The sequence below is a fragment of the Phodopus roborovskii genome, unplaced genomic scaffold, assembly GCF_943737965.1.
Source record: "Phodopus roborovskii unplaced genomic scaffold, PHOROB, whole genome shotgun sequence".
NCBI lineage: Eukaryota > Metazoa > Chordata > Mammalia > Rodentia > Cricetidae > Phodopus > Phodopus roborovskii.
This window is the reverse complement of record NW_026126480.1, coordinates 29,230,805-29,255,373: the sequence shown is the minus strand read 5'-3', so window position 1 is coordinate 29,255,373 and position 24,569 is coordinate 29,230,805. Positions and strand designations below refer to the sequence as shown.

At 38.1% G+C, this 24,569-nt stretch overlaps 1 protein-coding gene across 1 annotated transcript in view; it reads right to left on the bottom strand.

Moving 5' to 3' along the window:
• LOC127228265 (phospholipid-transporting ATPase ABCA3) overlaps positions 1 to 24,569 on the bottom strand; it is a 78,786-nt gene that overhangs the window by 43,437 nt on the left and 10,780 nt on the right. The window contains exons 6-14 of the mRNA XM_051192827.1: positions 23,643 to 23,759; positions 23,017 to 23,134; positions 18,604 to 18,777; positions 17,840 to 18,018; positions 12,462 to 12,596; positions 9,654 to 9,783; positions 3,475 to 3,629; positions 2,682 to 2,837; positions 2,174 to 2,384 (exon numbers count right to left, since the gene is read on the bottom strand). Of these exons, the coding sequence (XP_051048784.1) occupies positions 2,174 to 2,384; positions 2,682 to 2,837; positions 3,475 to 3,629; positions 9,654 to 9,783; positions 12,462 to 12,596; positions 17,840 to 18,018; positions 18,604 to 18,777; positions 23,017 to 23,134; positions 23,643 to 23,759 (1,375 nt within the window). The remainder of the gene's footprint in view (positions 1 to 2,173; positions 2,385 to 2,681; positions 2,838 to 3,474; positions 3,630 to 9,653; positions 9,784 to 12,461; positions 12,597 to 17,839; positions 18,019 to 18,603; positions 18,778 to 23,016; positions 23,135 to 23,642; positions 23,760 to 24,569) is intronic.

The window sequence follows — 24,569 nt, the reverse complement described above, 5'->3', positions numbered from 1 at the left end:
AGAGAGAGAGAGAGAGAGAGAGAGAGAGAGAGAGAGAGTACAAGAGAGCAAGTGACCTGCAGGGTACTGAAGAAATTGACAGGGGATAGGGAATATGGAAATCAAAGAAGGCCTGTGATTGGGCCACAGCCTAAAGGGAGAACCATTTTCCTATATGTAGGTCTCAAGCTCTCTTTTGAAGACAGTGCTGAGAAGAATCCAAACAAAGCTGTACCACATTCAAGATTGCCCAAATATACATTCTATTGACTTTATCATTCATAAACATGGCTCGAAAGAGATAAAGGTACATGCTTCTTTGAGATATTACACACTTTAATTTCTACTTGGTCATAAAAATTATAAGCTATGCCAATAAACAAGCAAGCATATATAGTAAATGTACCATTATATACTACAGAAAGTTAGAAGCAGAGATTGGCCTAGATGTAGAAATTACAGGATAAAGACTAAAATACCATGATAAATATATGCACCAATCTACTAGAAATAGAAAAAACAAGGTGTTGAGTCAATCAGACATTTTGCAGACTGATGAAAACTATAAAAGGAAGCCAATGGGAACAGCAGAAAAGTACAAATAAAGAAATCACTTAATAGTAAAAAAAAAAAAAAAAAAAAAATACAATGGTCCTGAAAAAAGATCACTAAAAGTAATCCAAACAGGGCTGCAAAAAGTGAAGTGTAAGAAAACAGAGAATACCACAAGTGGAAAATTGCAGTTAATCATAAAGTAGAAAATAATTATAAAATTTAAAAGGTCCTTGTAAAATTACATCCTGAAAAAATTCTATCAAACTTCTGTCAAGCAAGAATTACCTATCCAGTGAAAACATTCATAATAAATGGCCCTGACAATGTCAACATGTGCTAACAGAACTTCCACCATGAACATCTGAAAAAAATTGGAAAATGTGAAAGCACAGCTTTGGTCTGTAGACAAGAGTTGGCCAAGAGTATCCATGCCTGTGAGATGAAGATGAGATGAGATGTGCAAACATGCCACTGCCTAGGACGTGCAGCAGAGGGGAATGCCAACAGCCTCCAGTGCTACATCTGACCAGAGAAATTGGAGGTCTAAGACTACAGCTACAAGTGGTGAAGATGCTCTGTAGCAAGACAGCCCTGAAATGAGAGCTGGAGAGATGGCTTAGTGGGCAAGGGCACTTTCTGTGCATGTGTGAGAACAAAGACAGCTTCCCACATATGGTGCAGCAACATGGGGCTAATACAGAAGGTGATCACACAGACCCACATTAGCAAAAGTGAATATCAGGTCTCAATGGTGCACAAAATGCTCCAAGTTGATGTTGGAAGAGAGCACAAAACTCTTGAAAGACTTCTCCCCAACAAAAGTCTACACATCCAACAACATAGCACAAAAGCTTTGGCAACCAGTCAAAAGGTTCTGGATATTCTTTGTAGCATGAAATCATGCCTAGACATGGGCAAAAGCAAATAGAAATGGACCAGAAACTACGGCATACCAGGTAAGTAAAATATAAGAGTTTGTCAGCATAAGGCATATCTAGAGAGAAATGTCACAGGTCTTCACATTGAAATAAGAGAAGCTTGACAAAAAAGACAGGAATAGGGAACACCCTAACACAGCAGAATACCCATTCTGTGATCTCAGGAGCATCTCCAGAATGGAACATAGAACTGTAAGCCAAGAATAGACTTTAAAAGATAGACAAAGTATCTTCTCAGACAAACACAGGATAAAGTATTAAATCAGGCTGGAAACTTCAGAACTGTGAGGTAATTAAGCAGCATAGACAGTGAGTTACACACACACACATACACACACACACACACAAACAGACACAAATCACAAGGGAAATTAGAAAGTGATCTATCCCTCTCTGATAACTTTTTTCTATATCTCTGTATCTAGCCATAATCTCACTGATGTACAATTGCATTAGATCATATTTACCTAGAAATTGTGAGAGAAATGAGTGTCAATATTAGACAATATAATAAACACAAAAGTGGGAGATAATATTGAAGAAAATAGAACCACCATTCAAAGGACTTACAGCTGAATGTTAGTTGTACACAGCATAGGGATCATTCCAAGTTTTGACTACATATACAACATCAATGGGAATTAGGTTGAAAGAATATTATTAAGGCAACAACATCTTAAGAATAATAAAAGGAAATGGACCATATAGTCTTTTTAGGAAGACTGAAGAGCCACAGCACCGCAAGTTTCCCTGGACCATGATAGCAATGCGATCGCCAAGCACATCAGCTTCCTCCATGTAGTGGGTGGTCAGCAGGATGGTATGGTCCTGTTTATAGGTTTGAAGGAGATCCCAGGTGGTCCTCCTTGAGGCTGGGTCCATGCCAGATGTTGGCTCATCAAGTATCACCACCTAGAGACAGAACAATTCTGATTATGTTAATATGCACTGGCCCCACAGGTGTCCTACCAGTACTGGGCTTACTTTTTGATTTTTAAGTAAAATGTCTATCTGAGCAAAGATAGTAAATTTTTGTAAAACTAGGACTTCTGTACTAAAACCAGATTCATGATCATTTTATACCAATGAAGTTGACAATATGAATTCCATGTGAGTTGCTTTCAAAGTGTTAAATCTATGTCAGCTTTCTGATTTGCATCACTTGGATTTTTAAACATGCTGTAATACAGAATTAGCTTGTCCCTTTACCTTGGAGCCCCCTATCAGTGCTATAATGATGGCGAGTTTGCGCTTCATGCCTCCACTCAGTGACTTTGAAAATGCATCACGTTTCTCCTGCAGGTTAAAAGCTGACAGCATGTGGTTAATTTCCTCAAGACACATCTTTTGAGGTATTCCTTTTACCTAAAAGAAGGAGGCATAGTTTGCATGGAACTTTGAATTTTCGTCTTAGATGTTCCTTTTAAAAATCATGTTCTGATTTTAAGGACTTCTTATGTATTTTGATCATATCAACCTCCCCCTCCTCTTCTGACTCTTCTCAGAACTTCCTGCCATGTCTCCCTCCCAGCTTCACATTGGCTTCCATAACCCACTGAGTCCAGTCCTGCTGTCTGTCTGTGGATGCATGTGGGGCTGTCCACTGGAGAATGAGTCACCCACCAGCTGCCACTTTCCTTTTCTCAGCAACAACCAACCACCAAAGCTCCTCTAGAGTGGTGCTTTGTGAGTCCATCCACAGTCTGTGCTGGAGTGCTGACTGGCTCCATCTTGTGTAGGCAACCACAGCTGCTATGGGTTCACAAGCATAGCTGTCCCAAGGGTAATGTTTCCCTCTAGTCCTCCCGACCTCCAGATCTTACAGATATCTCACAGTAGCTCCTTCCTTACATCAACTCTGGAGTGGTTTACCCCCCCTTTCTACTCCTTAAGTTTAGAGGAAAATCCATCTAATTTCTTGAACTTTATAAGATTAAGAATATTAGTATTTGGTGATCTACCTGAACAGAATGAGAGGAAAAAAGAGATACCCTTGGCTCACCCTACAGTAGAAATAAAGGTGTTCTGACACTGTCAAGTGATCAAACAACAAGTTCTGCTGAGGACACAAGCCCAAGGATTTCCTGATTTGTGCCATGTCCTGTGAGATGTCATAACCATGAATATAGGCCTCTCCTCTGGTTGGGGGATAGAGACCTAGAATCAGGCAGATAATGAAACAGAATAGCTTTGTGAGGAAATGTGCCAAAATCTACACATGGATTGTTCACTAATATAAGTTACAAAAAAAATGTTGGCTACTTTGGGGGTCATATTAAAAATACTTCACAGCATTTTTCCATTTTTCCTATTTATTTGGATGTTGTGATGTTTAAATATTCACTAGAGATGGGAAAATCACTTGGAGTGATAAAAGCATGAAAGTGTAACATGGGAACAATTCAGTACCACCACCAGCCACTTGTCAACAGTTACTATTCACAGTACAACCTGTTCACTGCAATAGCTTTGGGCACACAACTTTTAAACTGGAAAACCCACACCATAAAACTGTTACCCTTGAAGAACGTAATTTTTACAAAAGTACACAGTCATTAAAGTTATTTCAAAATGGTTCAGATGGTTGTACAGTCTTAGGCAGCTGTAGCAAGAGGCCAATTTTAAAAAGGAGAAATGTTACTTTAAATGGGATAACTCGGATCTTTTCTTAGAAAGGATCTTATTATGTTGCTCGGAGGAGTGTGTTGAGCTCTTGCTCTCAAGAGATCCTCTACTCTAGTCTCCCAGGTAGCTGGACTACTAAGGGCTTGCTGGATTCTCTATTAATTTATTATTTTTTAAACATAGTGACAGCTTACATATTCCCTTTTGATACTATAAGATCTAGTCCTTGAGGAGGAGGCTGAAGAGTCAGTTCCAGCTCATTGCCTTCAAATTCTTTGTCCGAAGAGTGTGGTATCTTCAACAACCCAGAAAGACAAATGTGAATATATAGCCTATAGTAACCATAGAAACCAGGACAAAAGGGATCAGGTGCCAAGGAGGAGTGCCAGAATGTGGAGGAGCAGGATACAAGTGCCATCAAGGGGAGACTGGGACAATGGGGGGGATGGTAACTGTAAGGGAAGAGAGGGGGAGGTGAGAACAAAATACAAAGAATGTTTGAAAAAGACCTAGGGAATCATATTATTTTGTATTTAATTAAAATCTCTGTCTCTCTCTCTCTGTCTCTCTCTCTCACACACACACACACACACACACATGCCCCCCCACACACACACGCGTGTGTATGTGTATCACTTTATTTTAAATAAAATCATGCCCCTTGGGCATAGACTATGTAATGAAAACCCCAGGATCCGATATGAGAAGCCTTCTCCGGCGTTGTTGTCAGAGGTGTCTAAGAGAGACCTGAAACAACACAGACCATTGCTATTGCTCCTGGATGCCTCCTGGATTTTGAAGCAAACATTAATACAGTTGGGTTTCCAGCTGCCACCTTCCTTTCATTTTGTGCCTGTGATCTTTAGTCCTCTATGTCCACTGATGCTTTCTTTTGCATCGAATAAATAGTTCTATCCTAATAATTTTATTACTTTCATTCTTTTCTCACTATTGCTCATCTGCTTGTTTGTTTGAGATAGGGTCTCATGTAGCCCTGGATGCCTTGAACTTGGTATGTAGTGAGGATGACCTTGAACTGCTTATCTACCTGCCTCTACCTGTTAAATACTGGAGTCACAGGTATGTGCCCTCACTCTTGACTGCCAATGGGTTTTGTTTATCTTTGTAGTTGTTTTAGAGCTATTTCAAGTTTATAGTAATTTAATTCCAGATAATTGAGTGAGTGTGTTCTCTGCATATCTCTCCCTCCCTTCTTTCTGATCCTATTGATTATATATGGCATCTATATCTGTTATCAGCTATGATGCAGTGGTGCATTTTGTTTATTAAGGAAAGGGTGAAACTATATTAGCAGAGACTGTTACATGTCACTTCTTTAATACTTATGGTAGTTTGAACAGTAATGGATCCTGTAGGCTCATAGATTTGAATTCTTGGTCAACAAAGAGTGGCAATATTAGGAGGCGTGGCCTTATTGAAATAGGTTGGCCTTGTTGGAGGAAGTGTGCCATTGAGGGTGGGTTTTTTTTTTTCTTTTTTAAAACTGTCTCTTTGTTTTAATTTACTGTTGCTACTAGAAAAAGTCACCACAAACTTAATGACTTTAAGCTGCATGCTTTGTTATTTCCTGGTTCAGGGTGGGCTCTTCCTGGGACTCTCCAAAGACACATGTTCTCCCAGCCTCATCCAAGTACTAACATGAGACCAGAGCATCTGTCCCCTGGTCTGCAGGATACCGTTCTTTGCTGCAGCAGTAGGACCGCCTTCATTTCCTTCATGGCCATATGCTTCTAGAAGCTGCACACATTCCCCCTGCTTTCCCGTGGCTTACTTCCAGCACTGCTGGGTTGTGTCCTTCTCAGACACTGAAGCTCTAAACTCTCCCTGCCACAGATTTCTGTCCCCAGATAAAGAAGACCCATTGCTTTGAAGAGCTCTTGTATTTAGAACACACCTACCCAGATGCACAAGGAGGCCTCCCTATTTGAAGATCTGCAGTCTGTTCTTCTGCCATGTAACAGAGTGTAACCAAAGGTTGCATGCATTAGGGTGCTGGAGTCTTTTTGGAGCCATCCTGTTCATTGGTTTATGAGGAAGTTAGATTTTGTGTAGCTATCACACGAGTACTCAAGTTCCTTATACTTAATACAGGCCAACTACTATCTTCTCTGTGGTCTGCCCTCTCAAGCCTAGAAAAGCATGTCCCAAGCCAACTCAGTGCCCAGTCTGTTGCTATCTACAGATCTCTTTGACAGATGAACCAGTCTGTGTGTGGTTCACACTGTTTACAATCATTGCTGACCATTTATTGAAGAATAAAAAATAAAAAAAGTGAGATCTCAACTGCCCAGTCTCCTTGCCTTTTAGCTTCAGTTATGGTGAAGTCATTTTCACCTGTGGCAGACCTCAAACCGCAGTGTGAGCATGCTTGTCTAAAATGCAAAAACGTCTTTCTTTCTTGGTTAGCATTCCTTTACATTTTTTCATGAACAGAACATGACTCCACCCCAATGAAAAAAACATCTAACAGGTAGGTACATTTGCAAGTGCATGCGGTACCCAAAGGTTGACTTTGGGAGTCTTCCTCCATTACTCACCATCTTAGTTTTGTTTTTGTTTTTGGTTTTGTTTTTGTTGCGCTAAAGTCAGTGTGTGAACCTGGAACCTTTTGGTTTCACTGACTGGCTAGCAAGCCTGATGTTTTCCCAACACTGAGGTGACAAACATGTCCTCACACCAAGATTTCCCATGAGTGCTGGCCATCTGAGCGCAGACTGAGGGTGGGTTTTAAGGCTTCAAATGCTCAAGCAAGGCCCAGATGTAGAACTCTAGGCTCCTTCTCCAGGACCATGTCTGCCTATGAGCCATCATGCTTTCTGCTATGACAATAATGGACTAAACCTTTGAATCTGTAACAACAGCCACAATTAAACATTTTCCTTTATGAGAGTTGCCATGGTCATGGTGTGTCTTCATTTCAACAGAAATCTTAACTAAGACAGAAGTTGATACCAGGGACTGGAGTATTGTTGTGATAGGCCTGGTCATGTTTTTGGTTGGAGGAATGTGGACTTTGGGACTTTGGTTAGGAAAGCCGAGGGATGCTTTAAGTAGAGTTTAACATGCCACACTAGTAGGGGCATGAAAGACAGTGGTGCTGAGGGTTCCTGGATGAAGAGGTTTCAGAGGAGAAGAATGTTAGTATGTGTCCTATAGACTGGTCTTGTGATGTTTTTGTGATGAATGTGGCCTTTTTCTGCCTGAGACTAAATTGAATAGTTTTGAATAAATTTCATTGGGTTTACTTATATTTAACCTGAGAACCTCTTAGTATTTCCGGGAATGAAGTCTTTTTGAAATGAATTCATCTGGGAATGCCATCCTTTCATCTTCACTTCTGTTTCTTTCACCAGTTTAAATGTGTTGCCTCACTCACATCTGGCCTGTGTTGTTTGATAAAAGTCACCTCTTAGTTTCAAAGTGGCTCTGTTGCACATGAGTGACACTTATGGTGCATTCAATATCTTCTCTGTCTTTGTTTTTCAGAATTTACTATAACATGTTGGATATGGACTTCAGTTTGTCTTATTGAAGATTTGTTGATTTCTTGAATAAGCCATGTGATATTATCAATAAATTTGGCAAATTTTCAACTTTCATTTTCTAGCATACTTTTCTCCTATTTTCTCATTTTCTTCTGTCTGCCAATGATAATACACATGCATTCAGTGCACATAAAGGTACCTGTATTTCTCTGATGCTGTTACTTTTTCTTTTTCTGTTACTCACATCGTTATCTATCAATCTTTCTTCAAATTCACTGATTCTTTCTTCTGCCAGTTCCCACTGTTCATTTCTAATAATGTACTTCTTACTTGGGTTCCTGTACTTGTCCTATAAGTCACACTTTGTTCCTCCCCTACTTCCTCTCTCCTTCTGCTCCTCCTCTCCTCTTCCTCCCCCTGTCCTCCTTCTCCTGGTCCTCCACCCCCTGCTTTTCCTTTTCCACCCTTTGTTTCTCCTCTCCCTCTTCCTACTCCTCCTATTTTGTTCTTTTTTAAGACTTCTGGGCCTGTGGAGATAGGTTAGTTAGTAAGGTGCTTGCATGCTTGGTGTACAAGCATGAAGCCCTGAGTTTGGAGTCCCAGTACTCACATAAAACCCAGGTATAGGGGTATAAACTATAACCCTGGCACAGAAAGGAGATGAAGGGTAGAATAGGAGTAGTGACTGAGGCAGGGACAAAGTCATCCTTGAGGCTCCCAGACAAGCCATAATAATTGAAATGGTGAGCTCTGGTTTCAGTGAGAACCATCTCAAAATATATAAATAAACAAGGAGGAGAAGTGAATCAGGGTGTTGACTTCTAGCCACGATACAGAAGCACACACAGCTGTAGTAACTTAAATACCGATTGCCCTCATCCTCACCAGGTTGTTGTCTGTTTGTGTATTTAATTTCTGACTTAGCTGGTGGATTTTGGTAAATTCCCTTTCTCTTGCAAAGTGGAGTGTTGGGTGTTACTCTGTGAAGTAGCTATTTGTGGTTTTCATCTGGCTTTCTTGGGTTGTCTCTTTCTTTTTTCAATTAAGCTTTCCTGATCCATTGGGGATTATGCCTGGCAGTTAGACTCAATTAGTTATGGATTGATCTTCTGTCCTTTGCCACAATACCCTGGGGCATGCTCTGCTTGGCAATCTGATCTGGTGGTGTGGGATAGGGGATATATTTAAAGCAAATCTTCAAGGTTTTTCTGATCCGAACAGGACTCTTGCCAGCAGTCTTGATGTTTAGCCCTCTAAAGACCATCTGCTCCATTTTTTTTTAACCTGTTCCTATCACTTTTCAGACACTTCAAATGGTTTGGACTTCTGTTGTTCTCCTAGCTTGTCTGTTTCACTGGAGCACTCCATATGGGGTAGGTAGGCCTAGAGGACCAAAAGTTGAATATTGCTTTTATTTAAGTATTGGATAGATTCAAAAGGAAAATGTACATATAAGAAGGCTTAGATTGTTTTTTATATGTACCAATGGTTTTACCATATTTGGTACTCTTGAATTCTTAAAAATCCATGTTTCAGTTTAAAATCATTTTCTTTCTGCCTGAACATTTCATACTTCTCAGTTCTCTCTACTCCTTTGTCCAGGCAGCCTAGGATCTGATGTACCAGCTCATAGGGGGTTGTTTGCTTAGCTGTTTGTTGTTAGGCTCAGCTTTCCAAAGGCATGACCTGGAGCCTGGTGGTTAAGTCCTCAACATTCTCAGTCCTGTCCCATCTACTGGCTCCATCAGTGGCTGCAGGAGTGGTACTGAAGTCTCTAAGTGCAAATGTGTCTGTTGCCTTTTCAAATCTTTCAGTTTGGGCTTTGGGGATTTTCAGTGCTCTGTTCTTAGACACATACATACTAAGAAATGTACTGTCTTCATGATATGTTGGCCATTATGTGATATTTCCTCCCAGAACACTAACTTTTAAGTTTTCATAGTATTTACAAATGTGAAAACAAACTAGACTATTAAACTATAGCATGCAAGTTTCATTGCTTTATCCCCAGTGTCCTAAGGACACCTCCTCAACAGAGACAAACACCTACCTGAGAGAATGGAAAGAGTAGTGGATTTTCCTGCTCCATTGTGTCCCAGAAGAACAGTGATCTGTCCTTGGTACAAGTTCAAAGACAAGTCTTCAATAGCTATCTTGGTGGTGTTACCCTCTTTGAATTCCTGTTGGGAGAATGTTAACTGTGTATCCTTCATAAACAGTTTAGAAGAACAAGTACACACAGCAACTCTTTATATAGAAGAAGCAAGACTACACATTAATCTTATGGGGAAATAGAGTGTAATAAGGAGGAATAGTGTAATAAGAATAATCTTTTTTGAAGATACAACATGAGTTTTAGAATTTCACAGGTGTACAATATTTCCATGAAAATCCTATCCATTCCTTTGTTGTTTTAATTACCACTCTGAAGCTGACAAGGCCAAAATTTTAGTCAGTCTTTATTTTGGGAACAGAGGAAATGGCTCAATGGGCAAAGATACTTGCTATGCAAGGATAAGGGTCTGAGTTCAAATCTCCAGTACCCACACAAAAGCCAGTCATATCCTTGATAACAATTTTCCAGCAGAGACATGGGAGACAGAAACAGGAGAATTCTTGGAAGATAGTGGGTCATCTTACCTGTTATGTAAAAATCAAGAAACAATAGAAACCCTGTCTCAGAGAAGGTAGGGGCCTAGGACTGACACAGCTGTCTTCTGACCTATATATGTGAGTCATGGCATGTGACTATATTCACATGAACATACATGCATACACACATAACATATAGCAACATTCACTTACGAACACACACATACAGAAAGAGTTTTTGAAGAAAAGCCAAATGGAAACCACTGTGGATGCTCATCTGAAACACCTTTCATGGAGGTGAGCAGTGTTTCTGTTTGGAATACAAACAGCTACAAAGAACATCATTTCCAGTTTAGCAACAAGTAGATGCTAAATAATTTTCAAAACCATAATTTCCCTTAAAAAAAAAAAAAAGGTGAAACAGCCTGAAGTCTAAGGAATGATAGAGACCCTCAGGAAAGATGGCTCAAACATCCAGAGAATATAGATGCCATGCACACACTTCTAAAGATATTTTGGTTATTTTTTAAAACAATTGATTTGTAAACTACTTCAGGAACACAGAACTGGACAACCTGGGAATCAAGCCCTGGCATGAAGAATTAAAGCAGACATTCCTTCCGATGCATTGCCCTGTCCATGAAGAAAGACAGCACTCTCTCTGTGAGACAAAAACTAAGATGCTGCTTCAGGTTTCACCAAATGGTGTGAGGGGTGTCTCTCCAGTAGTCTCCTTAGACAAAAGCTCCAGGCTTAGGGAAGTGTTTTAAGTTCTTGTGTCAAAACTAGAGCCTTGGCTGGCTAATCAGTAAACCTAATAAACAGACTCTGGATTGTCCTATAGTCTCTCCAATGTCTGTGAGTTGGTCCACTAATATCCATTTCTTCCAGCTGTTGAATCTCAACAACAGATCTTATGACAAGTCTCTCCAGTATCAATTCCAAACTGTAGATGGTGATGTAGAGCCAAGCTAGAAGACAGCTGAGCCATCATGCCTCCACTTCAAGCAGCCCCTGGTAGATGTCCTGGAGAAATGCATTTAATTTGGGCTGAGGAGGTCTTCTTCAACAGAGGTAACTGTTGGCATCCACAATGGTCAAATTTCCTTGAATAAGCTGATGAATTTCTTCTCCCCATTTTATTTTTAATTTGTTGTATCATTAACAATTTTTATTTTTTCCCAACGACACTAATATAGGTTATAATTACCTCATTTGTTTAATTGCTAAGATGTTTTCACTTATACTAGAATGAAAATTCCTTATGATTGTGGACTTTTTCTGAGGTTTTTACTGCTGGATCTCCAGGGGCAATAATGAACAAATGAAAAAAAAAAAGAATGAATGAATGAATGAAGAGGATGCAAGACATTTAGTTCTTCTGAATATTGTCATTTCCCTAGATATGCAAGTGTAGGAGAAGTATGTGGAAGGGTGAAGTGCTCTATATATGCACGAGAGGAAATTCTTGGGGGCAAAGGTAGGGAAAGTAAAGAAACTGTGGGAGACTCAGGTAAATACATTTGGGGATACAAATGTATCCTGTGGTAAGTTGTCTCTAGCTTTAACTATATTACAGGGTACTAACCTTAATATAAAAGTTTATTGAAATGTTTGGAGTTCTGGAGACAACTTGGGAAAAAGCTGAATTTTGCATTAGATTGATAAAAGAAAAACAAAGACTTCTTGTAATATAATGAAGCTGGGAAAGTTGTATAAGAAAATAAATGCTCTCAACCCTCTTGATTATCTTTAGGCTGTAGAGTTAGGAGCTCATATCTCAAGCTTATGCAGACCCTTGAGAGGGAAGGAAATCCCAGATAACATGAATCTCCTGAGCTGCATGCCTACAGAAACCCAATAAGACTTACAGATACAAGTGTCACCTCCACCATCCCCCCAAAACTACCCAGGCAAAAGAGATCACAAGTAGATGAATGGAAAACATTAGCAAACAGAAATTAATGTTTGCCCACTCAAGTCACAAAACTCCACTAGTTACACTTTAAAATGGCAGCATATATAGACTACATGACACAGGTTATAAGGAATCTGATTATCTTCTAGAAGAAGGATCAACTATTAAGTATTGTATATTTATCATTTTTATATTTCTCTGGAGAGGTAAATTCAATGGCTATGTCTTTTTAGTTAACATACATAAATAAAAAATTATTGAATATTTTTGGTATCTCTCATATTGAAGGTTACAGTTAATACAAATAAAGTTGCAGCTTAATTATGAAGGGAGGTCATGTTAGAGTACCTTGTGCAGGTGTTTGATCTGGATGCCTGCCATCAAATCAACTGGTTCTGCTTCAAAATACTTGCTTTGAATTGTCTCATTAGATTGGGTGGTTTTAGGATTTTTTCTAGGTGTTTCTCCAAACCAGTACGAGTGCTAAAAGGGAATAGAAATTATGTAACTGGTGGCATGGAAATGGGAACATTAGAAAATACCTTAACCAAACAGTGTTTGCACTGAGATGGGCTTCATACAGTTTTTGAGATCAGATTTTAGAGCAAGGTAGCTATAGAATCCCTATGTCTTCCTCCAAGGTCTAGCCTGGTAAGTAACCCTTACAAGTAGATTCTCACTTTCTTTTTCTTAACCCACCAGATTTATGCTGAATCCCACAGCAAGTGACCAGTTCTAGTATAGACACCCACACCTGTACATCATGGGACCTCAAGACCCCCCACAGGGTCCCACATCTCATACTACTGCTTAGCCCAACACCTTCTGGGCTTCTAGGCTTCTGCCCAGACCTATTCTTGAAAGTACCCCTGACCTCCTCATCCATACCTTTTCCTCAACTCCACCAGTCTCATAAGTTCTCAGAACTTGTGCACCAGTCTAGTCTGGCCTTCCATTGTTTCACCGTGAAGGAGATTAGGCTTGAGCCGGAATCTTCCCCACCTAGCCACAAAACCACAGGAATCTCTCATGTAATATCTGACCTTTCCACTCAGACCGATCTACTCCCTCAGTCTGTCTTGAAGCAGGAAACACAACATATACACCAGGACATTCCCCCCTAGCCACTTGACTTTAATTCCAATACATTCCCCACCTCCAAGTCCAACCCATTCTCACATCCTCACATCTTTCCCATCTTGTGTCCATAACAAATTCAGAAAAGGAAAGCTTTTCAAATAGAATGAGTTAGGAAGAAGACAGGATATCAGGTCTGAAAGATGAAATAGAGGATCAAGACTAAATAAGGAACATATATATATATATATATATATATATATATATATATATATATATATCAGGCAAAGGCCAAACCTTAAACTCATAGGAATATATGAAAGAGAAGAATTTCAAGTCAATGGCATAGATCAGATACTTAAAATCATAGAAGAAAACTTTTCTAAATTAAGGAAAGACACACCCATATAGATACAAGAAGCACACCAAACACCAAATAGACAAGAAAAGAAAATCTCCATGGCATATTATAGTTAAAACAAATCATATTGAAAGTTGCAAGAGAAAAATACTCCAGTCACATATAAAGAAATACCAATAAGAATAACAGCTTATGTCTCAATAGAAACTTCAAAAGCCAGAAGAACCCAGAGCAATCCATTCCAAACCCTAAAAGACTGTGACAACCAACATAAAATAATATATACTGTAAAACTATCTGCCATTTTGAAGGAGAAAGAAAAAATTTCTACAACATAAGCAGCCTGATAAAAAAATTATGTTCAACAAACCAAAACTAAGAAAGACGCAGGAAGCAATCTTTTGGGCTTAAGAGAAAAATTAGCATAGCAGAGACACTGTGGATAGACAAATGAAGCCAAAATTATTAAAATATGAAGGACCATGGAGAAGACAAACCAAAATTGAACAACCCAATGAACACACACATTTCAGTGATAACTTTAAATATCAATGACCTCAATTCCTCAATCAAAAGACATATACTATCCAAATGGATCAAGAACAAAATACAGCTATCTGCTGCCTACAAGAAACATGTTAATCTTAAAGATAGGCACCACATTAAAGTAAAAGGATGGACAAAAATAACCCAATAAAAGCGGACCAAGAAGCAAACAGGCACCACTAACCTAATAACTGAAAATATATACTTTAAATTAGAACTCACTAGAAGAGATTTTTAAAAGGACATTTCATTCTGATTTAATCAAGGGAACAGCTAACCAAGAAAACAATATTATCTGACATATTTGCACCAAACTCGGTGTGCTCAATTTCATTAAAAAAAAAAAAAATCTATCATTGGATTTAAAGACACACATTAACACCAATCAATTAATACAAAGTAATTTTAACATCTAACTTTCTCCAAAAGACAGACCATCTGGGCAAATAAATAAATAAATGAAAATAAAAAATAAACAGAAAGATCAGAATTAATTTACATCACATATCAAATGGACTTAACAGATACCTTTAGTTATTGTATTCAGAAACAAAAGAATTCACATTCAACTCTGCAGCACATGGACACTTTTCAAAAATGGAGCACATTTTAGAACATAAAACAAATCTTTTGAAATTCAAAATGACTGAAATTACTCCTTGTGTGCTACCTGACCACTACCCAACAAAACTTTAAATTGATGGTGAAGTCCTCTAGGAAATGCACAAACTCAAGGACATTAAACTACTCATTACTAAATTATGAATGGGGGCCAAAGGGAAAAAACCGAAAGAAATAAAAAACTTCCAGTAATTAAATTAAAATGAAGATCTACAGCATAAAAGACAGCAAATGCTAGAGAGGATGAAAGAGGAAAATGGGAACCCTTATTCACTGTTGGTGCAACTGCAAACTACTGCTGCAATCACTATAGAAATCAGTATGGAGAATTCTCAAACTAAAAATAAATCTTGCATATGACCCAGCTATGCCAGTCCTTGGTATATGCCTAATGATCTCAACATTCTACCCTCGAGATAGATGCTCAGTCCTGTTCACATCTGTTCTATTCACAATAGGTAGGAAATAGAAACAACGTAAATGATCTCCAACTGATTGATGGGTAGTGAAATTGTGGTACAAACACACCGTAGAATATTATTTAGCTGTAATGAAAAATTAAATCATGAACTTAGCAGATAAATGGATGGACCTAGAAAAGATCATATTGGGCATGGTAACCTAGACCCCAAAGCCATATGTTCTTATCAGAAGCTCCTAGTTCTAAATCTTCAGATGTAAATACATAACATAGCCTGTAGTAACTAGAGAAACCAGGAAAATAAAACAAAACTGTTGTCAGCAAAGAGGGGGCTGGGGAGTAATAGAAAAACATCATATAAGTGATCTTACCAGGGAAATGGGAAAAGAGGGGGCTTTGTAGAAAGGGCGAGGGAGGTGGGAGGAGGATACAGGGGAATAGCAGGATACAAATGATCTGTCAGGGGAAATGGGGAAAGGATGGGCACTTTATAGACGGGGAGGGAAGTAAATATAAAAGAAGGGGGGAATTGGGTTAAATAATAATGATGTCTTAAAGAACTATGGGCATTATTTACCCCAAAAGAACAAAACCAAAATCGTGTGTGTGTGTGTGTGTGTGTGTGTGTGTCCATCCATAGTTTTGGTGAACTTTTCTCATACTGGTTCTATCTCCAGGCATGAAAGACACCTATAACAAAAATCCCAATGCTAGAAATGAAAAGCCATCTTTTGAGTTGTTAGCCAGGGCTATCCAAGATACTCCCAAAACACAGCTTATTGTTGCTATCCTTGTTTATCTCCCAGAAGTAGAAAGTAAAGTCTTATTGTTGAAGATAACATGTATTTTGGAAACAGGGTCCAGAGTTGCCTTAGCTGGAACTGACCTGTCTGCCTTCTCCCTGAGGACCAGATTTCATAGAACCAGAAAGCACCATGCAAGCTTCCAAAGGAGGGATGCAACCAACAGTCCCTCCTAGCCTATAAATCAAATCAATGACCAGCCTGGCACAGCAGCCCTAATAGTGTAGTGTTACCTTGGTGCTAATCAACAACTCTCTTGGTCTTATGACTGGCTCAAGAATGAGATCTAGCTGACTATTCAATGTTAGTGAAGCCGTAGCTATTGGAGGAGAATCTACAACTACTAATTTACTAAATCAGCATAATGGCTAACAATAATCTATAAACATTTGTCCCTAAACCCACAGATATGTGTAGTCTGCACCCCTCATTAAAGAAACTTCTCTTTGCAACAGATGGAGAACATAGCGGGGCATTAGTGGCACCTTTAGTCCTAGCACTTGTGAGTCAGAGGCAGGTGGATCTCTGAGTTCAAAGCCAGTCTCGTCTACAGAGCTAGTTCCAGGACAGGCTCCAAAGCAATACAGAGAAATCCTGTCTCGAAAAACCAAAACCAACCAACCAAACAAACAAACGAACAAGCAAAACAAAGCAAGCAAGCAAACAAACAAACAAAAAAACAGATGGAGAACATACCAGAAAAGCACAACTAATCATAATACAGAGTTGTGGAGCCCAGTCCCAATGGATACATCCACAAAGCACTCCTACAGCTAAAGCTCAGAGAACATCATGGAAGAGGGCCTGAAAAGATCCTGAGATGATCAGAGAACTTGCAGTGATTATGTCTCCCTGTGATATCATCAGCTGCCCAAAAGTGTGCTGAACAATGAACACACCAAACTGGAAAAGAGGAGCTCATGAGTCCTCACCCCTACATAAAGAACTACAGGCAATCACAGGCAATCGAGGAAAGCTGGGCACAGGAGAGTTGGTCTTCCCCAGGGAAAAACACACCAATTGGGTATCCAGTTTTACGAGGTCATCCCTGAAAACTTATATACAGGTAGCATTATATGGATTGAACAAGTTATATTTAGGGATATATGTATATACATATACACATGCAGTAACAATTAGTTTTTTTTTTTTTTTAAAATGAGGCCACAAATTTAAAGACTAGGGAGGGGTGCATAGGACAGTGTAGAGAGAGGAAAAGGACATGAGAAATGTAATTAAATTATAATATTGAAAAGACCCTTCCCTACCAAACTAAATATTTGAGAGGAGTAAAGGGAAACTACTGCCAACTGACATCATAGAGAGACTGCTATATCATTATCATATCTCTGAGCAACATATAGGCCAAAGATTTTCATACTATTTCCTGGAGCTCCAACTGTAAGAAATCTAGATAAAAGAAGGTGATGAAGATCTAGGCATGATTAAACTTCTGGATTAGTGTCCAGAGTATTGGTGATGCTATGTTCTTTAAGAATGCATAGCCTTTCTAAAACACACTCCTGCAAGTATATGGACTCATTACTCGCAATTTGTACACTTGCTTAGTTTCCAGCTCTTACCCATGGGTTATGTTTCTTCATGTATAATTTTAGATATCTGCAATAATAATTTAGGATATAAGACCTTACCTATATCATATATGTATGCATGTATGTATGTATGTATGTATGAACGTATGTATGCATGTATGAAGGCTCAGGTTGCATTAGGAAAACAGTAGTGGTTTACTATGGCAGGAACATAGATAAGAATGGTTCTCCCACATAGTCTACTAACTCAATAGTAGTATAAAACTGACTAGTGGTTTTCTCTTAATATGTTTTAGAATAAATTCACAAGGATTTACCTGTGAATAACAGGCACCAAGACTCACCATCATGAAAAAGTTCCATGGCTTGGGCATACCGTACTCTCCTGGAAAGACAGCTTCTATATACCAAGCCACAAGGGCATATAGGAAGGCATCAACTAAAAGCATTCCTAGCACGTAGGCAAACAAAAAGTTGTCCTTATCCACTGGTGAGAATATGTTACTCCATTTCATTCCAGTTTCTAAGACAAATCATCAAACATTCAGTTAAACGCCAGAGGAACTAAAATAGCTCTTTATCTGTGTCATAATTGAGTGGCTTGTTGTTGCTTTCTAGAGGTTTCTATGTGAGTCCAGTACCATCTTACAGCCTAAAAATTTAGGACTCCAAGAGCATGTTTATCTGACTAAGTAATCATGAAATTGTCACTATACCCAAACAGAGAAGCAACTGGAAATGAGATGAATAAAAATGAACTGTACAAAATTCAGGAAAATAAAATATGGTAAAACTAACCAAGCCCATGGATTATGATGATGGTTCCTCTCCTCAACACTTTGCATGCTAAAAATCTCACTGGAATGCATAATTTTGGAAAAACATTATCATTGCAGTGGAAGAGATGCCTGCTCTAGCACAAACAGGAAGGGACCCTTATGGACTCCAAGTAAATTTTTGGAGAGATTGTGAAATCACTCATATAGTAATATGTTTATATAAAGTAGAAGAAAATTTTGGAGGACAGTATAGCATTCTATGAATAACCAGTAAAATACCAACTGTGTATCTTCTAGTACACAACAAAGTTCATAAGCTCACTACTCACTCTTTGCCTCTGCATCAATTAGGAATTTAAATCCAAATGCCATCCCAACATTAAAGTTGAAGCACCAAATCAGCTTCTGCTTGAATGTTATGTGTTCATAGTTTGAATATATTGTAATACATGGGAAGTAGGTGAGGAGGAAAAAGCAACTTCCCAAGCTCACGGCAAAGTTGACTGCAGATGAAAAGGAAAGTATGATCAATTTAAGCAATTTTTAAAAACACACCATATAAATTGGTTTTCTTATGTATACACTAAGTAGGCATTGCAAGAAATGAAAATGTCTGTTTTGGTTACCACTGGAGAGCACAAATGTGATGTTTACAATGCAGTATGTGTGTGCATAAAGATATTTGTGAAAAAAGGGCTGAAATCAAACTCATAAGGAACATATATCTGGACTTGTTCACGCCATATTCAATGATTATGAACATCATAATAGTTACTATAAATTTATAATTTTGTTTGCTACAACACAATATAATAAGTTATAAATATAAGCAGAACTATTGGAGCAACCAAACTATTCCTAAGGCATTATGAGATTCAGTCTATGTCATGGTAATTTATGAAAAGAAGGATTCCTGAATAAATCAAGAAACTACAGTTCAGCTTAAAACAATACAACAACAAAAAGCCAACTAGATGGGCTTTGGAGTATTTTGGAGTTCCAAAATGTGATTTGATTTTCAGAGCTACCATTTAATAATAGTTGAAATATTTTTGTATTCAGCAAATTAGGAAGCCTGCAAACAAGATGAATGAGCTATTCACATGCAAATGAAAAAGAAAACAAGCAATAGCACAAAGAAAATACTTGCCCCTCGGGAAGGCCAGAGGCTGGACTTAAACCGAGACTGTGAACAATCTGTCTTAAATATGGTCAATTTCCTTAAGGAAAGAGCAGAGGGGAAGTAGGGAAAAGATATCTTTACTTATCGAAAATATCAATGAAGTGATGGAAATTATGAAAAGGAACTAAACAAATGCCCAGACTGCAAAGCAAAGTAACAAAATGAAAACTTTACAAGTTTGTGTAGACAAAGGGAAAAAAAAGCAGTTAAAAATAGTACAAATGACATTATACAATCTTAAGGAACAGTAAGAAAAATAGAATGAAAATTGGCAGAGCCCAAGAGGCCTGGGACCACTATCAAAATTACTTCCTTATGCAAACAGCAGTCACACTAAAAGAAGCAAGCATCTGATCTGAAGAACTGTGGCTGAAAATCACTACACTTTTTTTTTTAAACAAGCATAAACCTCATCTAAACAAAACAAAACAAAGCAAAAACACCACTTCAAATCGGGCAGTAGAAGACCCTTACACTGAGACACATCTGAAATAAAAAATGTTCAAGCTCCAAAGGCACAGAATTGACAAAATAAAGTGCTGACCTCTGTCACTCACTGAGGTCCTGGGTTACATTGTAGCATTAGAAAACAACATTAAAAAGTCAACCCTGGAGTTACATGTCTGGCATATTCTGAACATCATTTCTAATGGCTTTCTCCAGACATGTAACCTCCATGAAACAAGGATAGATTCCCAAAAGACAGAAAAAGGAGAATGTCTGTGGATGATGAGGTACTGTTATGCTTCTCACATAGGGAAAACAGAAGAGAAATGTAAAGGGGAGGGAAAATAAGAGGAGGGGAAGGGGAGGGGAGGGAAGATGAGACCTAGAATGACTATTTTGGCTCCCCCTAAGAGTTGCCTATTTGATTCCTAAAGAGTGCCATTATTTACTTTCAAGCCAAGCTAATGAAGTATAATTCTCCCTTTAAAAGCAGGTTTGGAAAGTTTGTTTCTCCTTTTCTTCTGTTTGTATTGTCCATGTCAAGCATGGATTTTGTAGAGATGCTGTTCTAAGGGTTGCTGCCTATCTTGCTATACTGTGAAATTTGTTTGTTCAATAAAGATTTAAGTGACCATTGTGGAAAAAAAAAGGCTATAGAGTAGCAAGGGAGAAAACCTGTCAAGTATAAGACTACAGCATACTTCCCTCTTGGACTATAGAAGTGAGAAGTCATTGGAGTGACATTGTAAAAACAAAACAACAGCAAAAAAAAAAAAAAAAAACTTGTCAACTGAAAGTTCTATAAGAAACAAAGCTGTCCTTTATGAATTCAAGAGAGACTTCCTAGTTCTGGGGCCACATATCAGGACCTTGGTGTCCTTAATAATTTATTATTATTATTATTATTATTTTATTATGTCATTTACTAATAACAAATAAAAAGCTGGGAAAAACATCCTTTCTAGGAAGAGAAGGTATATCATCAATACTTTGTGGAACTAAAAAAAGTCTTTTTAAAAAGATGTTATTGAAGCTAAAGTCATAAATTTCTCATAATTATAGCATTAATTATAATTTACATAAGAAAATAGTCAGGAGCTATATAGAATAAAAATGAGATGGGGATTAAAGTGGAAGATACAAAGAAGAAAAAGATGAGACATATATGAAATAAATGGCTGAATGGCATGTGCCAATCCTCCATGATTTAGTCATCACTGTACTTGTGCAAATGGGTTAAATGCAATGGCATGAGTTAAATTCTAGAAAGGCAAAGGTGGCAGAGTATATTGGAAGTCAAACATACAAATTAATTATGAGTCTAGAAAAAGTCATCCATGACACTACACAGAGAGAGTGAAATGGCTAAACTCTCAGACAGAATGATGGACTTTATGAAACAAAGGAGGATATTGTGAATAATCTTTTTGAGATAAGTTCTTGCTATGAAGCCTTGGCTGGCCTGGAACTAACTATGTAATCTAGACTGGACTCCAACTTTTGGTACTCTTTCTGCCTCCCAAATGCAGGCATTATAAATGTGTGCTACCATACCTGTCCACCATGGCTAAATTTTCCAGCAGAGAAAACACACCTAATTCATTAGTAACATACATTAAGCTTCATTAATAATCACTGAAATACAATTTTATTATTAATTTCTTTTGTGGTACTAAAAACTGAATCTAGGGTATCGCAATGCCAACCAAGGGCTGTGTCATCTTACTATACTTATAGTTTGAAAAATGCAAATTTAAATTGCTTTTATATAACACTTCTTATCTCTAATTTGGCACAAGTCTAATATTAAAGACATAGAAATAAAGGATTCTCATTTTCCAGTGGGACTGTAATTTCACAAAAATCCATTGGCCTGTGAACCCTCAAAGGGTGAAGAAGACAGTTTTACTTGACTTTGCTGTTAGAAACCATGTTAATCACAAAGTATGTAACCCAAAGAAAGAACATGTGAGTGAAAGGATGAATGAGTGAATTATCTGTTGATTCTTATCTTTAAATCCTTCAAAACCTACCTCATACCTCTTAAGTCCACCTTCACTTGCAATATTGTGATCTATAACCATTTTGTAGGTATGCTGTGATTTGCTGATTTTCATAGTCTTCTGGTGTCTAGTTTCACATGTCACCCTGAATGTACTGTGGGAATGTACTATGGGATACACAAATTGGACATTATTTCTGGGTGTGTCTGTATGCCCCAGTCGAGGTCAGCATTTGAATCTGTGGACTTAATCAGTTTGATTGCCCTACCTTATATGAGAACCTTCCTGATTTCCTTCATTGTCAGAACACTAGTCTTATCCTGCCTTGGGACTAGACTGACCCCACTGGCTCCTCTCATTGTTAGGCATTAGGGCACATACTGGAATTAATCACTGGCTTTTCTGGACCCTCTGGTCGCAGATTTCAGATGGGAGCACTTTTTGGCCTCCTTAACCAAACAAACTAATTCATTATAATACCCCTTTATCTTCCATTGTTTCTGCTTCTTTTAGGGAATGCTACAATAATTTTTATAATATGATGTCCATACTCTAGAGGCCAATGCCAGTTCTGTGTGGGTAGGCACATGCATTTCAAACATATAGCAGACTAACAGCACACATTTAAGTGCAAGGAGCCATTCTGCTGTTGTTTTGATTTTCCCATCACCAGATGCACTAGTAGGTTCTATTCTTTTCAGTTCAGAAGTTTCCTGCATCTCAACAATACCCACTGGAAGGAGTAGATGGATATAAGAGGCGGCTCAGGGTTAGAAAGAGCACCCAAATATGACCATACTGTCACATGAGTGCTGTGCTTATCAATTTTCATCACCTCATCACCTTTCTTTTTTTAAAGGCAAAGTCTCAGACAGTTCAGGCTTGTTGGGGCTTTCCATAAACTCCTGACCTCCCTGCTTCTGCCTCATGTGTACAAGAATTGCAGGTGTGAGCTATCACTCTGCATTTGCTCCATTTCACGTAATTACAAGGGCACAGACTAATTCAGAGCACAGAGGCTGTGGGTGTGGTGGTAGATAACATTTAGAAGGTGGTTTCAAACAGTCTTTGTTGCTGAGGCTCTTTCCCAGGAAGAAACATGTACTTACCTCTATTAAACAGTGTGCTAATCATAAAACTGAAGAATATTGATGAGATGGCATAAAATGACAAAAAGATGAAGACAAGGATTGGATCATTATATTGGAAGATTGGTGCGGGTTCAATCTAGCAAAATAATTAGAAATCCTGTTTAGTCATGTGTGATGTGTTATCATGACATAGCATAAGAGAAAAATGTCTTAAATATTTTATTATTTCTGGTCAACACTAGTGATACACTCAGGAAGGTGAAAAATGAATACTTATTTTGGACAGGGGCTCACAGAGCCCAGACTAGCCTTGCAGTGTATATAGCTGATGACGACCTGCCTCTGCCTGCTGGGATTGCAGGCGTGCACGATTACTCTCAGCTTATGTAGGGATTTGTGTATGTTAGGAAAGGATCTTTAAAAGGCCTATCTCCAGCACCAAACAACTAATTTCTCCCAGAAGGTCCACCCACCTAGGCTTGAACTGAATTCTGCCAAAAGACCAAACATCCTGTGAGAGTCTACAGTGAAGTACACACAAGCTGTTTTCCTTTCCCAGCAACCAGAAATGTTAGGCTGGTTCTATACTTCTGTTCCCACTTAAAGGTTAGCCACATCGTACTAGAGTAAAAAAGGACACTTACCTTGACAAATAAAACCACACATATGAATATGATGTTAATAAAATACAAACAGAAGAATGTGAAGAAATAGGCAACCCAGAGCATCCAGTTGCTCAGTCCTATCATGAGCTGGTATTCCTGTGGGAGAATTGCCACAAATTCAGTACCATAAAAACACACACACTTTCAACCACACAGTACCTTAGAGTTCTCAAAATGTACTGACATATCATCTAATTTCATATTTATGGCCAAATTCCCCAAGTTACAGAGGATGAAACTTAGCCCAGGATCCCCTGTAATTTTATTAAAATTGTTCAGCTCGTGACTGAATCCTGTAGTTTTTATAATTTTCTGATACTGTTAAAGGCATAGAGTGCATGTAAGAAAAGCTACAAACCACTTAAATAGATATCTCTTATAATTATATTTCTAGGAAAAGACATAAAAGTAGTTAAATTAAATCATAAAAATTGAAAGTTAAAATTTAGCTGAAAAGAGGAAAATGTTCACAGCTTTAGCAATGATCCTTTAGCAATGATCCTTATGAGCAATGTATTTTCTTCAGAAGTATTTGTTTATAGAAATATGAGGTATTTTCACTTTTAACAAAATAATATTCAAAGCATTTAACAAAGAATATAATGTTAGTAAAGTTTAAGAGATATAAGTCAGCTGAGAGGCCTGAATTTTCAGAGGCTAATTAAAATATTTTCATTGAATTTTACTAATATGTCAATATTTAAATTCTATGAGTATAGCCCCCCCATGCAAGATTCTCAATTAATTTCTTTTGAATTAATGAATGGATGACTGGAAAGATCTATAAACATATGTATACTATCCAGATCTCTTTAGAGTGGTTACAGGTTCATGTTATTACCTGTAAGAGACAAAACTAGATAAAATATGCCGTTAAGTTTCTAGAGTTCAATATTGGAAACAGAT